Source organism: Amblyomma americanum, chromosome 1, assembly GCF_052857255.1.
Source record: "Amblyomma americanum isolate KBUSLIRL-KWMA chromosome 1, ASM5285725v1, whole genome shotgun sequence".
Classification (NCBI taxonomy): Eukaryota; Metazoa; Arthropoda; class Arachnida; order Ixodida; family Ixodidae; genus Amblyomma; species Amblyomma americanum.
In genome coordinates this window covers 15,103,434-15,116,694 of record NC_135497.1, presented here as the reverse complement: position 1 = coordinate 15,116,694, position 13,261 = coordinate 15,103,434, and the positions used below count along the sequence as shown (strand labels likewise).

Genomic DNA, 13,261 nt, shown 5'->3' with positions numbered 1-13,261 from the left:
GATGGTGGGTGAGCCCTCTGGGGGAGACGTGACTGCAGGACTGCCAGAGGCAACAACGACAATAGCGTCCCCACGTGTTCAACAGGAATGCCAGCAACGACCATAAGCGTATTCGTTCCGGTCCTCGCCATGACGAAGTGCGGTATAAGTGTGGTCCCCTTCAGTCACGCTGGATTTGAACAATTGCCCGAGTGCCGCACCTTCGACAGAGCTTCCGCGTTCCGGTCACCAGTACAAGATCTTTCGACACCTGCTGGGAGACAGCCTGCATTCCTGTGTCATGCAGGTGCCCTCCGGGTCAACATGGCCGTGGTCCGGATGCACGTGTGCGGCTGCCTGGAGGCCGCAGGGACGACAACGTGACCGGGTCCTGTTGCCTTTCCCTCGACCGAGCTGCGAAGAAACATCAGGACCGCCCTGCCGTGGGTGGTACCATCAGTGCCATCGTGTGATTAGACATCATTCTTCGAACTGTATTCCCCAGCTAGGGACCTGGGGAATACAAAGAGTATTTAAGGAGCTGCTGGTTTGATGCCAGGAGAGAGCCCCCTTCTTGAGAGGTATCAGAGGCTCCCGACTCCTAAGAAGCTCTCTTTACTGAGAAGCACTCTCAGTTGCCCTTACTTGTACATAATGTAAATAGTCCTTGTATAAAGTTTTCCAAGTTTTCTTTCTCCGATCGTCCTCGTCTTTTCTCCGGCCCAGTTACGCTACCTGAATCCCAACGATGTGGAAGCAGCTGATGCCATGGGGATTTTTTGGCACAGCTGCACTTATCATTGAAAGCTGAGGCAAAATCTGCTTAGGAAGTGATACTTTGTGGAGCGGTTCTAATGCGCTCTTGTGCCAGGTGGCACAGTATTCTGCATGGGGTTGGGATGCGACATTCTGTGCTAGTGAAAATCACTTGTAGTGCAGGGGTGCAATGCAATGAAAAAAAAAAAAATGAAAGAACAGCGAAGACTGCTGAAGCATGTGAAACAAACTGTGAAACTGCGGTCCACTTTATAGCCAGCTGTATGCCGGCTTTAAAGCTGGCCCACCTGTGAAGCCATTTCAGCTGGCGCCTTTCATGGTTGATGTGGAACGGAGGGATGTGATTGGGAGCATATCACTGTACTGCTGAATCTGGCGAGTCTTTGCTTAGTGGGCGTAGAAAGAGCGGAAGCTGGTAGGACGCGTGTCCTGGCTTAGGTGAGTGAGTGTTCCCTGGGCGGAGCACTGGCCCACGTGGGAAGGAAAGCCACAGCATAATGAGAGAGTAATTATTATTTTATAGAGCACACAAGGGAAGAATTCTTGTAAGAAAGCATTGTTTAAGTAATAGCCTGTGCGCCTAAATCATCGCGCTCACTCCAGTACAAACCGTTTCATAGGATCTGAAATGTGTTTCTTTCTGGGTGATCCAAGACTAAATAAATAGTGGAACATAAATGAGGATTGCTCCTACTGTTGCAGTCTGAATGTCTTTGTTTCTTCCGCAGGAAATGAAGTTTCCTCGGCCGATACTAAGCAGCCTACGTCGGAAGGGCATCACGATGCCCACACCTATACAGATGCAGGGCCTACCAGCTGTGTAAGCAACTTTCAACTTGTCTTCCAAGTGTGCAAAAAATGGTCTCATAATTGTGTCAAATCAGGTAATGTGTACAGTTTAATATTTCTTCTTAATTGCAAAGCACACACTATCGGCAGGGACCTTCATTTTTAGGTAAAACCCGATGTTGGCTGGTATTTGAACCCCGAGAACATTTTGTGAAAAGATCCATTTTCTGCCCTAACATACACTCTGAAAAGGACTCTGGCAGCCATTGTCGGGGTACTAGAAAGGAAGGAAATGAGAAGAGAGACAACAAAGAGGACGTTGCCTTAGGTAAGCTCAGCACAGGTGCCCGATTTGATTTACCGGAAGAAGAATCTGGAACCCTGAGGTTGTCCTTGCCTGCTTCACTTTTCAACCCAGTCACATCCTTCCCGATAGTACTTGGAGAGAAACTTGCCTCGGTCTGTGAATATGAAGTAATTCTGCCGGACGTGTCTCATGTTTGTGCAGGCTGTCTGGCCGGGACATGATTGGCATTGCCTTCACAGGCTCTGGCAAGACCCTGGTGTTTGTGCTGCCCCTCCTCATGTTCTGCCTGGAACAGGAAAAGCGGCTGCCATTTATACAGAATGAGGGACCGTATGGCCTCATCGTGTGTCCTTCGGTGAGGCCCAGCACCTCTGCGTTAAATACTTCATTGAACTGCATTGTTTTTAATATAATCACATTTGAAGTTTACAGGGGATGCAGCTTTCAAATTGTGAAAAATGGCCAAAAAATCATTTTTTTTTTAAATTGTAGTATCCATTTGTTTGCATTAATTTCTATGTTGTTCCAAAGTTTTATTGCTGAAATCCACTGCATATTGGGGAAACTCTCAAAAGTAGGGTATTTTTCTCTGCTCCAGTTCTCTGACTAGGCTCACCTTGTGGAGCACATCTCTTCATGATTGTTTTGTCTATTCTGATCCCGTTTGTTGTGTCGCACTCACAGAACTCCACTTTATGCAATGACAATCTCAGTTCTTCAATTTTATGAATTTTTGGCATAACATTCTTTGCAGTTTAGACATGTCTATGCCATCTGCTTTGTAAAAAATGAAAACAAAAATACTTGTGCTGTGAAAAATGGAAAAACCAATTTTATGATCGTCATCACGCATAGCATGCATTCGAAATGGAGTGAACATTGAACTACATTATTTCCCGCTCAATTTAATCCAAACGCCTGAATATTTAATCTGAGTGCCATTCAATTTAATCCAGGTGCCACATAAATTAATCCAAGCGCCAAAGCATTGAATCCAAATGCCAGCGAATTTAATCCTCGTGCATTCTCAAAATGGACCCCTCAAACTTAAAACGCGGTCTACAAATCCGAGACGCGTTATCGATGAGTTGTTACTGACGAAGCATTAGACACCCAATGAGCAAGTAATAATAACAACTTTTTTAATCATAACAAATAAGGGCCGGGTATTTATACCACCCATTATATCAACCGAAGTACAGGGTGAGCGCGAAGCATATTGCAGATATGCATCTGTGCTGTCCTGCAACTCGCATCATCATGTCACACCTTTGTTATCCTGATAAGATGAGCGACTCACTCTAAGGTTATGACTAAGATAAACTCCCTGTGATCAGGGAGTTTATCTTAGTCACCTAGTCTTACAACCTAGTCTTACAATTTTAAGAAATACTTTTTACGCATGGCTATGAAACTTTTGTCATGTAAATGAAAGATGCTATAAACTTACCGAAATTTATAAGAGCGCTTGTGTCGTGTTGTTGTCTTCTTCTATGCGTCTTCGTCTTTTTTTTTGCACTCGTTAACTGTGAATACATGCCAACTTACCTAAGCTTATGATTCCCCCGAACACTTCATATGAATACAATGTTCATATGAAGTTCAATAAAGACGTGGAATTGGAGGTACATAAGTCGCCGGTTCGAATCCCTGCTGCGAGCTAGGCTCAAACTTAACTAGTAAGTTTATGCTGCACTGAACACTTAATTGTATGACACCATCCTGAACATTCTGCGGCAAACGGTTGGCCTACAAATTTTACACGAATGTCGGGACTAAGTGGCCAGACTTTACACGTGCTGGACAGGGATATAGTATATACCGGATCGACATAGTTTAGTTTCAAGTTGTGGTGCTCGGGCATCACGCTGCCACCTGTTATTATTTTATTTCGTTATGTAACCACCTCGGTTACCGTGGAAACCACTGGGTTTTGATTTTTATTATAACACATAATGCTAAGACCAGAAATGTGAGAAGTAGAGCTTAACGCTCTAGAAGGTGAACAAGTTTGTGCCGCTCGCGCACGGGTGTCCAAGACGTCAAGGAGACACATAAGCAATGCTGCATAGCGCTCCAAGTGGATGTCGAAGGGGTATCCGGTGTCAAAGCAGGGTCCAAAGGTCTGCTGGCGTGTTCATTCACATTTCGTCATTTTAAACTCTTGGGTCGCCGAGTGTGGCATATATCTTGCATGCACCATTGAGAAAAGTAAAGGCTTGATGTGGTGAAACCCTTATATTTCTTTCAGTGGTAGTGCTCTTGCAAACCATCCAGTGATTTCAGCTTCATTTTGTTGAATAATTTCTTGGAGTAGCCAGGGGGCCGCGACATGCTTGATAGTTTTCTCCTCCCAATAGGGGTCAGTATTTAATCTTTAGTGTATGGTCCGTGAATACTTGCTCTTGATGCCAAGCGCTTCACAGTTCCACCAGTGCCATCACAAGCACTGTTACTATGTAAGGTGGTGAAAAAATTCCATTCCATTCCGCAACTAACTGTGCTAACACGGCACATTCTCTCGGAGTGGTTTCAACTCCGATTGCTCAGACCGCAGAGTTCGCTTCCTATCCAAAGGTTGAGGAATAATAGCCATTCTGCTTGAAATCGGGCTAAAAAGTGGCACCTGCATTCGATGGCGCTTCTTATAGCTGCAGGATGAGCATGGCTGCAGCAGTCTTGGTCCGCATCTGCCATGCGGGGTACCCTGATCCTCCTGCCATGGGGCCGGTTCTTTTTTTTTTTTTTTTGTAACCATGCCCTTCAGTAGATTTCTGTATTGCCGAAGTTGAGCTGTCCAAGCCCAGCGCGCCATTGTATTAGAGCAGTGGAGTGCTGGTTCGATGTATATTTGCAGCCGGCGGCAAAGTTTGCTGCAGTGAAGAGCAACCACTGAACAACGCCGAGGTTAGACGCAGGGACTGTCAAAATTATTTTCTCGCTTAAAACAAAAATCTTATTAAATTTCCAGAAATAAATGCCATTGAATGGTACTGTGCAACTTACTATCTTTCGCATTTTTACTAGGACCACCTCACTGTGCAATTGACAGTTAAATATGTCTCATAAAGCGAATTTTCTCAGATTTTTTTGCTGACACTTTGTTTTTTGATCTATGAGACATTTTTATTAGCTTCTTTGTCTTCTGGGCAATTTGGAAAAATAGTTGGGAATGACTACTGTGAGAATATGAAATTTGATAAAAATTTCAGAATTCCATATTTTTGTACCTTCCGTGTTTTTTGTATTAGAAATAAAACAAATTCAATTAATTTTACTGCATATGAAAAAATTGCATAGTCATACGTAAAAAAGTTCATATTTTACAAGTTTTTTTGTAAGACAAGGTTTTGCTACTGCTTGCAAACTTGAGGTGGTGGCCATGACATGGAAAAGTTTTGTTGGCCAAAAACAAGCTGGGATAATGGAACATGGTTGAGCACAATCTGGATGAGTTGGCATGGAATCATGTCCTATAAGTAAGGCACTGTAGACATCAGAATAGCTTCTTTTTAGCGTGAAAATGCTGTGAATAGCCTGCCAATTCTCAAGGTAATGTAGCTTGCATACCTGCGTGGTCCATGTCTATCTGTCGAACTAAACCAAGTGCATGTCAGAAGTTGTCGTTTTCTGGCTGCAGAACCCAGTAAAATCTCGCAGTTATTGGATTACTCACCACTGTTTGTGCTTTCGAACAAGGTACAGGTGTTGCTGCTGTTTTCTGGCTGTTTCATCACCTCTGTTGTGCTTACCACTTTCTGATCTTGTCTTGACTTATTGACGATTCAATTTTTCACTTGCTCTTTGCGCCAGCAATTTCTCATCTGTAGATTGCTAAAGAAGGAAATGCACAATAATGGAACAAAAGACTTGAAAAATGAACTGTGACTTGTAGCCAATTTCTGATTGAACTATAGTTTCTCTCCTTTGTAAAAATCCATATTAGAGAGAGAACTCGAGTATGAAAAATGAGTGCCATTTGGAGCAGCCACTGTTCCATCTAACCCCAGTGCAAGTGCCAGCTCTTCTCTGTTGTGGTGGAAAAGAGCATCGGTGTAGTTTTCTTTCTTTTCAGCGAGAGTTAGCCAAGCAGACGTTCGAGATTGTAAGCTTCTTTGTGCGTGGCTTGGAGGATGCAGGCTACCCGAGCCTCCGGGGCTGCCTCTGCATTGGAGGCACCTCTGTGCGGGAGCAGCTTGATGTGGTGCGAAGGTACTTATTCAAGTTACTGACACTGACTGTGGACTGCTTCTAGACTAACACATAGCAAACAGCACGTTTAAAGTTGTAGGTTGCTTGTGACAGCTCGTAATCATTACTGTAGGCACAGTTCCAAGTTGACACAACAGTAAGCTTTCTCATATTATAGTATAGCCCCACTATAGTAAACTCAAATATAGTAAAGTGAATCTGCCATCCCATTTAGCCACCCATAGACGATTGTACATTCGTTTTTCGTTCCATTATTAGACATTTTAAAAATACCCCTTGAGGCGCGAATTAAATCTGCTGAGAGGAAGAATCTTTTTTTTGCGTAAATTACGATCACCAGACCGAATAGAAGCGACGTGTAAAAATTTGCGCAAATATATTCATATTTGAGCGTATTTTATTTGCGTCCACATATGTGGACATAGCGCCTCAAAGCTGCTACATTAATGTAAACACTGCAACATTTGCTTGCTTTTTCTAACTGGTCGTTAGACATGAATAAATGTTAGCTTTCTCCGATTCTGCACGTTGACATAACAACTGCTCAAGGCCAGCACCAAAGCGTTGGGATGGATTCGTGCAGCAAATATGCAACCAGGCTGTAGCATCCCTGATGTCTCGTTTGGCACACCTTTATTTTTGATGTCATGCTTTGGTTTCGATTGTAAGCTGACCCCTCCACCTCGGATTTTCAAATTTTTAAAAACAGGTAGACTTACAATCATGTAAATACGATACTTGCCTTTATGCAATTTTCTGGCTTATCAATGCTCTGTTTTTGGTAACAATTGTATACTATATGCTATCGCGTAATGCTGGCCTGTCAACATAGCTTGACTTGGTATTGCACTTTAGTGTCCCTTTAACAGAGCCCACTGTCTCATGGTGCATCAGCGGCATAGCTGAGCAGTGTGTTTTGTTTTGCAAAGGTAGTTCGAAAGAAGTAGCCAAGATGTTATCTTTCTAGCCAGCAGGCAGCTGTGTGCCTTCTGAGAGTCACATTGTGGCCACATGCATGTGCAGCGGTATGAACATTTGTGGTGCAAAAATTGTGTGCAGGGGCGTGCATGTGATGGTCGCAACGCCTGGCCGGCTGATGGATATGCTGGACAAGAAGATGGTGAACTTGGACATGTGCCGCTATCTATGCCTTGACGAAGCCGATCGCATGATTGACATGGGCTTTGAAGAGGATGTTCGCACCATCTTCTCCTTCTTCAAGGTCTGGCAATGTGCACCCTGTGGCATCAGGCAGAGAGATTGAGCTGTCCATTTTTCAGTCCATCAGAACAGATGCTCAATTTTGTATTTGTTTTCAAAAGATGTGCACAGTCTGACCAGCATCAGTAGACCTGATCGCTCCTTACGTTCCCAGTAGGCACATAAGGCGGCCAGTCGAAATTATCCAGAGCCCTCCGCTACAGCATCCCTCACAGCCCGAGTTGCTTTGGGGCGTAAAATGCCATAAGCATTTCGTAGTGGTCCAAGTCATTGAAAAGTTGAGGTATAAAAAAAAAGAAAAACTTCTGATTCATTCCAACTCTTGTGCCAGAATGGCATTGAGTAAACAAACAGCTGTTAAGTCATAGTTTTTGTGTACCTCGCGTTATTTGAGCCTACTTGTGACATCACAGCCACTGTTCAGGTCTTTGAAAAACAGCTGTGCGCCCAAGAGACAAAGATGGAGGGAGAGCAAACTCGACACACAAGGCGCAATGTCCCTCTGTCTTCATCTCTTAGGCGCGCATTGTTTTTCAAAGATCATGAACCAACTAGCTCGTCAAAAGTTGTTACTCGATCACTATTCGGGTATTGAAACAGAAGCATCATATGAGAAGAATTATACAGCCATACTTCTATATAATAAGCACAGATATTACGAATGATTGGCTATATTGAACGGTTTCTAAATATTCTTTATGAACAGGCGGAATATATACTTCCTGTATTGAACACATTTTGCCACAAAATGGATATACCGAACTGCTGAGCACCAAGGTCATGCTGGCTGGATTACAGGTGGCAGGCTTTGCCTCTCTACATGTGTGATTGATGGTGGTGCAGCAAGTGTTCGCGCCATGGTTCATGCTTTATCTTGCACTTGCTAGCTACTCCATGGAAATTGTAGCAGCGGGAACATTTGATTGCCAGGCAGTCAGTACCCGTTTGTGCCTCTCGCACCCGTCGAAAGTGCCCCAGAGCTGCCATGGAGGTGGTGAAGACGGGGATAGCCTTCATTCTGGTGTCACATTTTTCATGCGACACCATTGTGATGCGGGGAAGCCCACCTAACTTGTGTTTGGAGCTCATTTCTTTTCTGCGAGCTGTTTCGAAATGGCACTAAAAACTTCAAAAAAGTCTTTCCTATTTAAATAGCGTCTCTTCTGTGTGAGTTTGTATTGCAAATTTCAGCTATATCAAACTATTTTATGATTTTTTCACCTGTTTGCTGTAACAAGGTTTGACCGTGAATTGCTTACCGGGTGCAGGCAAATTCCATTTGGCATGCATGTTTACTAACACCTTACGGACCGTTTTAAAGAAAAAAAATTAAAATTTTCTACGCATTTAGTCAAGAAGCATGAGTTTAATGGTCAGCCAGACTTTTATTTCATGGTTGTCTGTTGGAAATTAAAAAATGGTTCCCTGTCTGTTCATCTTCTTTACAAATGCTGAACAGAATTCATTTTGAAGGCTTGTCCACTATATAGGCATAGTTGTGCTTTCAACTATTTCTCAAAATTGAGTTTGGCTGGCCTTTTGTGCTTTTGGGCATTTCTGTCATTTGAAATGATCAATGATCGCTTAATTTGAAATTTTTATTTCCTCATACAGTGCTTCTGCCTAAAGAATACTACTTCTGTAACCACCAGTTACAGTGCATAGGACTGCAAAGTTCAGTAAAGGAGTGTGGAAACTGAAGCATTTAGGATTGTGAACCAGCTGTTCATAGCTGAATGAACAGGCTTCTCTGTTTAGCAGTTTGTTGGCGCTTTATCGGTTATTGAAGAAAAGTTTAGAATGCGCATTTTAATAAGTTGTAGTTTTCTCTAAAATAAATGCTCCAATCACTTGGTAGTTTGCTCGCCACAATGGCACTCATTGGCTGTGGTATCGGGTTGCTGAGCACAAGTTTGTGCGTGTGATTGCAAAGTGCAGCACCCACCTTTTGACAGAGCCTTGTGCCAATATTTTGTAGTACATGAGGACCCTTGGTGGTCTAAAACGATTTCTGTATTTCTGTAATGGTGTGCCTGATGCGAAGAAAAAAACCGCCCGAACGAGTTCTTTCTTTGCATCTGTAATGAACCAACTAGCCCGGCAAGTTCTACTGGTGCCTGATAATCTGGGTTTAGTTTTGCCGTATGAACAATGAAGCCTCTTAAATTTTCACCAGACCATTGGATCTTAGCCGTGAGTGTGTCTCTTAAACATGAGCAGAGGTGAAAAAGAAATTCAGGTTAGCAAGGATAGTAAGGGCAGAAATACTATGACCGCGTTTGACAGCGAGATAGGTTATGCTACTAATTGTGACCATAAACTGACTCCATAGTTCCCTAGGTCCCAGACCTCCATTTAAGAACCACAGATTTAGACGTGCTATGGCAGTTCAAAGGCTTTGCATAAATGCAAGCTTGTTGCAAGGCAGATGGGGAAGGTGTTACCAGTTAGTACATTAGCATTTTAAAAAAAACTGATGTGGATGCTTGTATTATTTCTTAATGCACTTCATTGTGGCTTTGCACTTTCCTTTCACTTCTCCAAAGCCTGTCCCAGGGTGGCGGCGTGCCAAGTTTAAGGCACCTCCTCTTTTATTGTAACTGAGATATGCTGCCACGGTTTTTCGTTGTACCTGAGGTGCAGTCCCATTGCCCTAATGCATGTTTCTACGGTAGCACTGCCCTTATTCGTAATAAGCAAGCATTCATTTTAACTGCAGCAAGTTGTAAGTGGGCTTGACTCTTGCAAAAGTAAAGGAGGGTATTTGTTGGTGCTCTTTCAATACTCAGTGTGGCGCACAACATGGGAGAATGTGCATATGTGTGCTTTTGGGTTCTTGCTCTATTTAGAGGGGCAAGGAGGGAGTTGTGCCATTCTTTGTTTGTTGGGTTCATTCTGTAAGTTAGTTTTTTGTTGTCACCTTTGATTGACAATGAAACCACATACTGTTACACATGCTGCTGTGCACTGATTGATCAGTCTGTCATGCGGGAATAGAAGAAATTGAGGAGAGGAAATGCCAGGTTTTGATGTAATAAGGAAACTCTTTCACTTGATGCATGCTAACGTATAGTTTCAACATTGAAGCCAGATTTGGCCTGTGTTCACCCACAGCCACTTGTTCCAGGGATTGAGGTGGTTTTGACAAGGCGCAGGCGGAGGGTGTTGTCATGAATTGCTAGCGCGTCCCCGACTTTCCGAAGGGGAACGCTATCACGTGCAGGTTCGAACAAAAGGAGAGAACAAAGAGATCAAACTGAACAAAACGAAACCGTATTTATAATTTAAAGGAAAAGATCCAATAAGAAAGAAATACACACACTCACCATGCGTACAGCACTACAGAATAAAAGAAAGTGCTCACCAGGTACTGAGCATCCCAGGTGAAGCGGGTCTGTTAGCATACTGGGCGGACGCAGGTGGTTGCAGTGCGACGCGTCACCGTCGCTACGCCGAAGAAAGCGGCGCAAGGGAGCCCGGTGGTTGTAGGAGTGGAGAGGAACACAGGGAGACACCGGTGGTCCCCCGTCACGAGCCCGAAGAACTTGGCAGGAGCAGGAAAAACGTAGCCAGGTCCCGTCAGGCAGCGTCACGAAACGCTAGAGGCTTAAAGCAGGTTATCCAAGAGTGCCTTACAGCAACACGGACCCTCAGTTCATAGGCTGCCATCTCCACGCTTGAATGACACGATCTCCGCTGCACTGTCTTCCTTAACACCTTGGTTTTCTGAGACGTCAGCTCTCCGCTCCTCGTGCTCGCCACGCTCTTTGTCGCCGTCGCCTCGCACACACCCTTTGCACGCACAGACGTGCTCCGCTGGGCGGGCACGCGCAGCGCTCCGCTGTCCGACGCATCGCGTTACAAGTCCTCCAAGGATGTTTTATGCACCTCACAGGTATATACCAGGTGTCCCAGCTAGAAGTAACCAAGCTTTCAAAAAACACGGAATGTCCTAGCCGCGTGAGACCAGCTGAAGGTTGTTTAGAGTCGTGTAACCTAGTCTGCAGTATTTTTTCCGTTCTTCAAAGTTAATTAAATAGTTAAGTCTAAGTGGCTAACTTTTTAATTATTGAATTGAGGAACAAAGTGTCAATGTAAAAGTTGTAGACCGTCTCAAAAAAACCGCTAGCATCAGTGTTTTCATCAAGGTACAATGTACGTAGCTTTACTTATTGGCCTTAAAAGAACGCTGTCACGTGACCAGCAGCTGGGTCACATCTCTGCTCCAATGTGCACGCAAAGGCTCATCGGGGAGAGCACTTGAGTAAAAATGTATTTTGTTCTCTAAGCATCTTGAACAAACAGCGCGAACAAAGACGAGCACAAAAGACAAGAAAGCGAACGACACGGCGTTCTTTTGTGCTCGTCTTTGTTCGCGCTGTTTGTTCAAGATGCTTAACCAACTAGCCCGCCAAAACGTGTTAACGCAACTTGTTCTCTAAGACGCGTCTTGGGATGTTTAAATGGCACAATTGTCACGTAGACGCTTTTTTATTTTGCGAGCTAGGGTTTAAAGCCGAAAAAAACTACTTTGCATTCACGGTATCTTGGTGCAAATGCTGCAAGTCAACTGTTTTTCAAAGTGATCTACAATTTTTCTATAGACACTTAGTTCCCCAGGGTAATAATAAAAAAGTTAGCTCATCATCATCATCAGCCTGACTACACCCACTGCAGAGCAAAGGCCTTTCCCATGTCTCTTCAATTAACCCTGTCCTTTGCCAGCTGCATCCACCCTGAAAGTTAGCTAATTACGCTTAACTAATTAGTTAATTTGAAGAATGAGAAAATACTGCAGACTAGGTCACGCGGCTCTAAGCAACCCTCAGTTGGTCTCGTACGGCTGGGATAGTCCATGTTTTTTAAAAGCTTGGCTACTTTAAGCTGGGACGCGTGGTATGTATAGTTGCAAACATGAGCTGTGTAGAACCTAGAAGCACAGTAAATCATATCAGTGTTGTGTTGTCACTTTACATGTGACTGGTAGTTGGAAAAAAACATGCAGCCATCAAATAAAATGTAACTTGAAATTTGTATGTGTGAAGAGTGCTATGTGAGAGATTTTCCTGAGAACAGCATCGATTTGTGTTAGCTTTAAGACCTGTCCTGGTAAAGGAAAGGAGAACGAGAAGAAAAATGCATTGTAAAGTGTAGTGGACTCTCTTGTAGTTGAATCTGATGGAACCCTGTAGTTCTTTTGAGGTAATCCGGAGCTCAGCTTACCTGATGTGCCTTAGATATCCTCTTCAGGCACAGTGTCTGTTGGCCAACAAACCTGCCAAACTCGCTACTGTTCAGATGTGAAGGCTTCACGTCAAAGAGGTGTGCAGGAATCTTTTCCTATGTATCCTCAAACAAAACATCAGATTTGTCTCTTTCACAAGGAGCACACTAAAGGATAATCATGTAAAGCAGATTCTGCGATAGACATTTGTGGATGTCTGACATTGGTCGCCTTGGTTTTGTGTATGCTACAGCTTTGAGGCGCGATGTGCACATATGTGGACACAACTAAAATGTAGGGAATGTGCAAATTTTAGTGTAATTTTTAACATTTGGCTTCCAGTAGGTATACTTATCATGATTTATGCAATAAATAATTTTTCCTCTCTCCATATTTAATTTGTGCCTGAAGCATACATGGGCACTAATAGGGAACTGATAATGAAGCATGTGGGGCCTTCAGTAGGAAATGTAAGGCACATTGGAAGCTAAAAATTTTTGGAAATCCCATCAAAGCATTCAATGTGAACCGCTTGGTCGTGATGGGTTCTTACTCGTTAGATTTTTCTGTCACACCTGCTCACTAGGAAGATGTTTGCTGAAGACTGTGCATGTACAACCTTAGTTCTTTTGAAGCATTTGTTAAAGACCAAACTTTGCTGAATTAGTTTCATTTGAAGCCGCTCAGAGTTTGTCATTGTTCTTACCAGGCTAGAAGAACGTGTGCATACTTCATTCAGATGTGCTCTTTTG

At 43.5% G+C, this 13,261-nt stretch overlaps 1 protein-coding gene across 2 annotated transcripts in view; it reads left to right on the top strand.

Moving 5' to 3' along the window:
- Positions 1-13,261, top strand: part of abs (ATP-dependent RNA helicase abstrakt) — a 70,228-nt gene that overhangs the window by 40,808 nt on the left and 16,159 nt on the right. The window contains exons 7-11 of one of the 2 annotated variants that reach the window (XM_077643146.1): positions 287-448; positions 1,485-1,576; positions 2,054-2,207; positions 5,928-6,064; positions 7,124-7,286. In XM_077643146.1, the coding sequence (XP_077499272.1) occupies positions 287-448; positions 1,485-1,576; positions 2,054-2,207; positions 5,928-6,064; positions 7,124-7,286 (708 nt within the window). The remainder of the gene's footprint in view (positions 1-286; positions 449-1,484; positions 1,577-2,053; positions 2,208-5,927; positions 6,065-7,123; positions 7,287-13,261) is intronic. The other variant, XM_077643151.1, reaches the window with a different exon arrangement.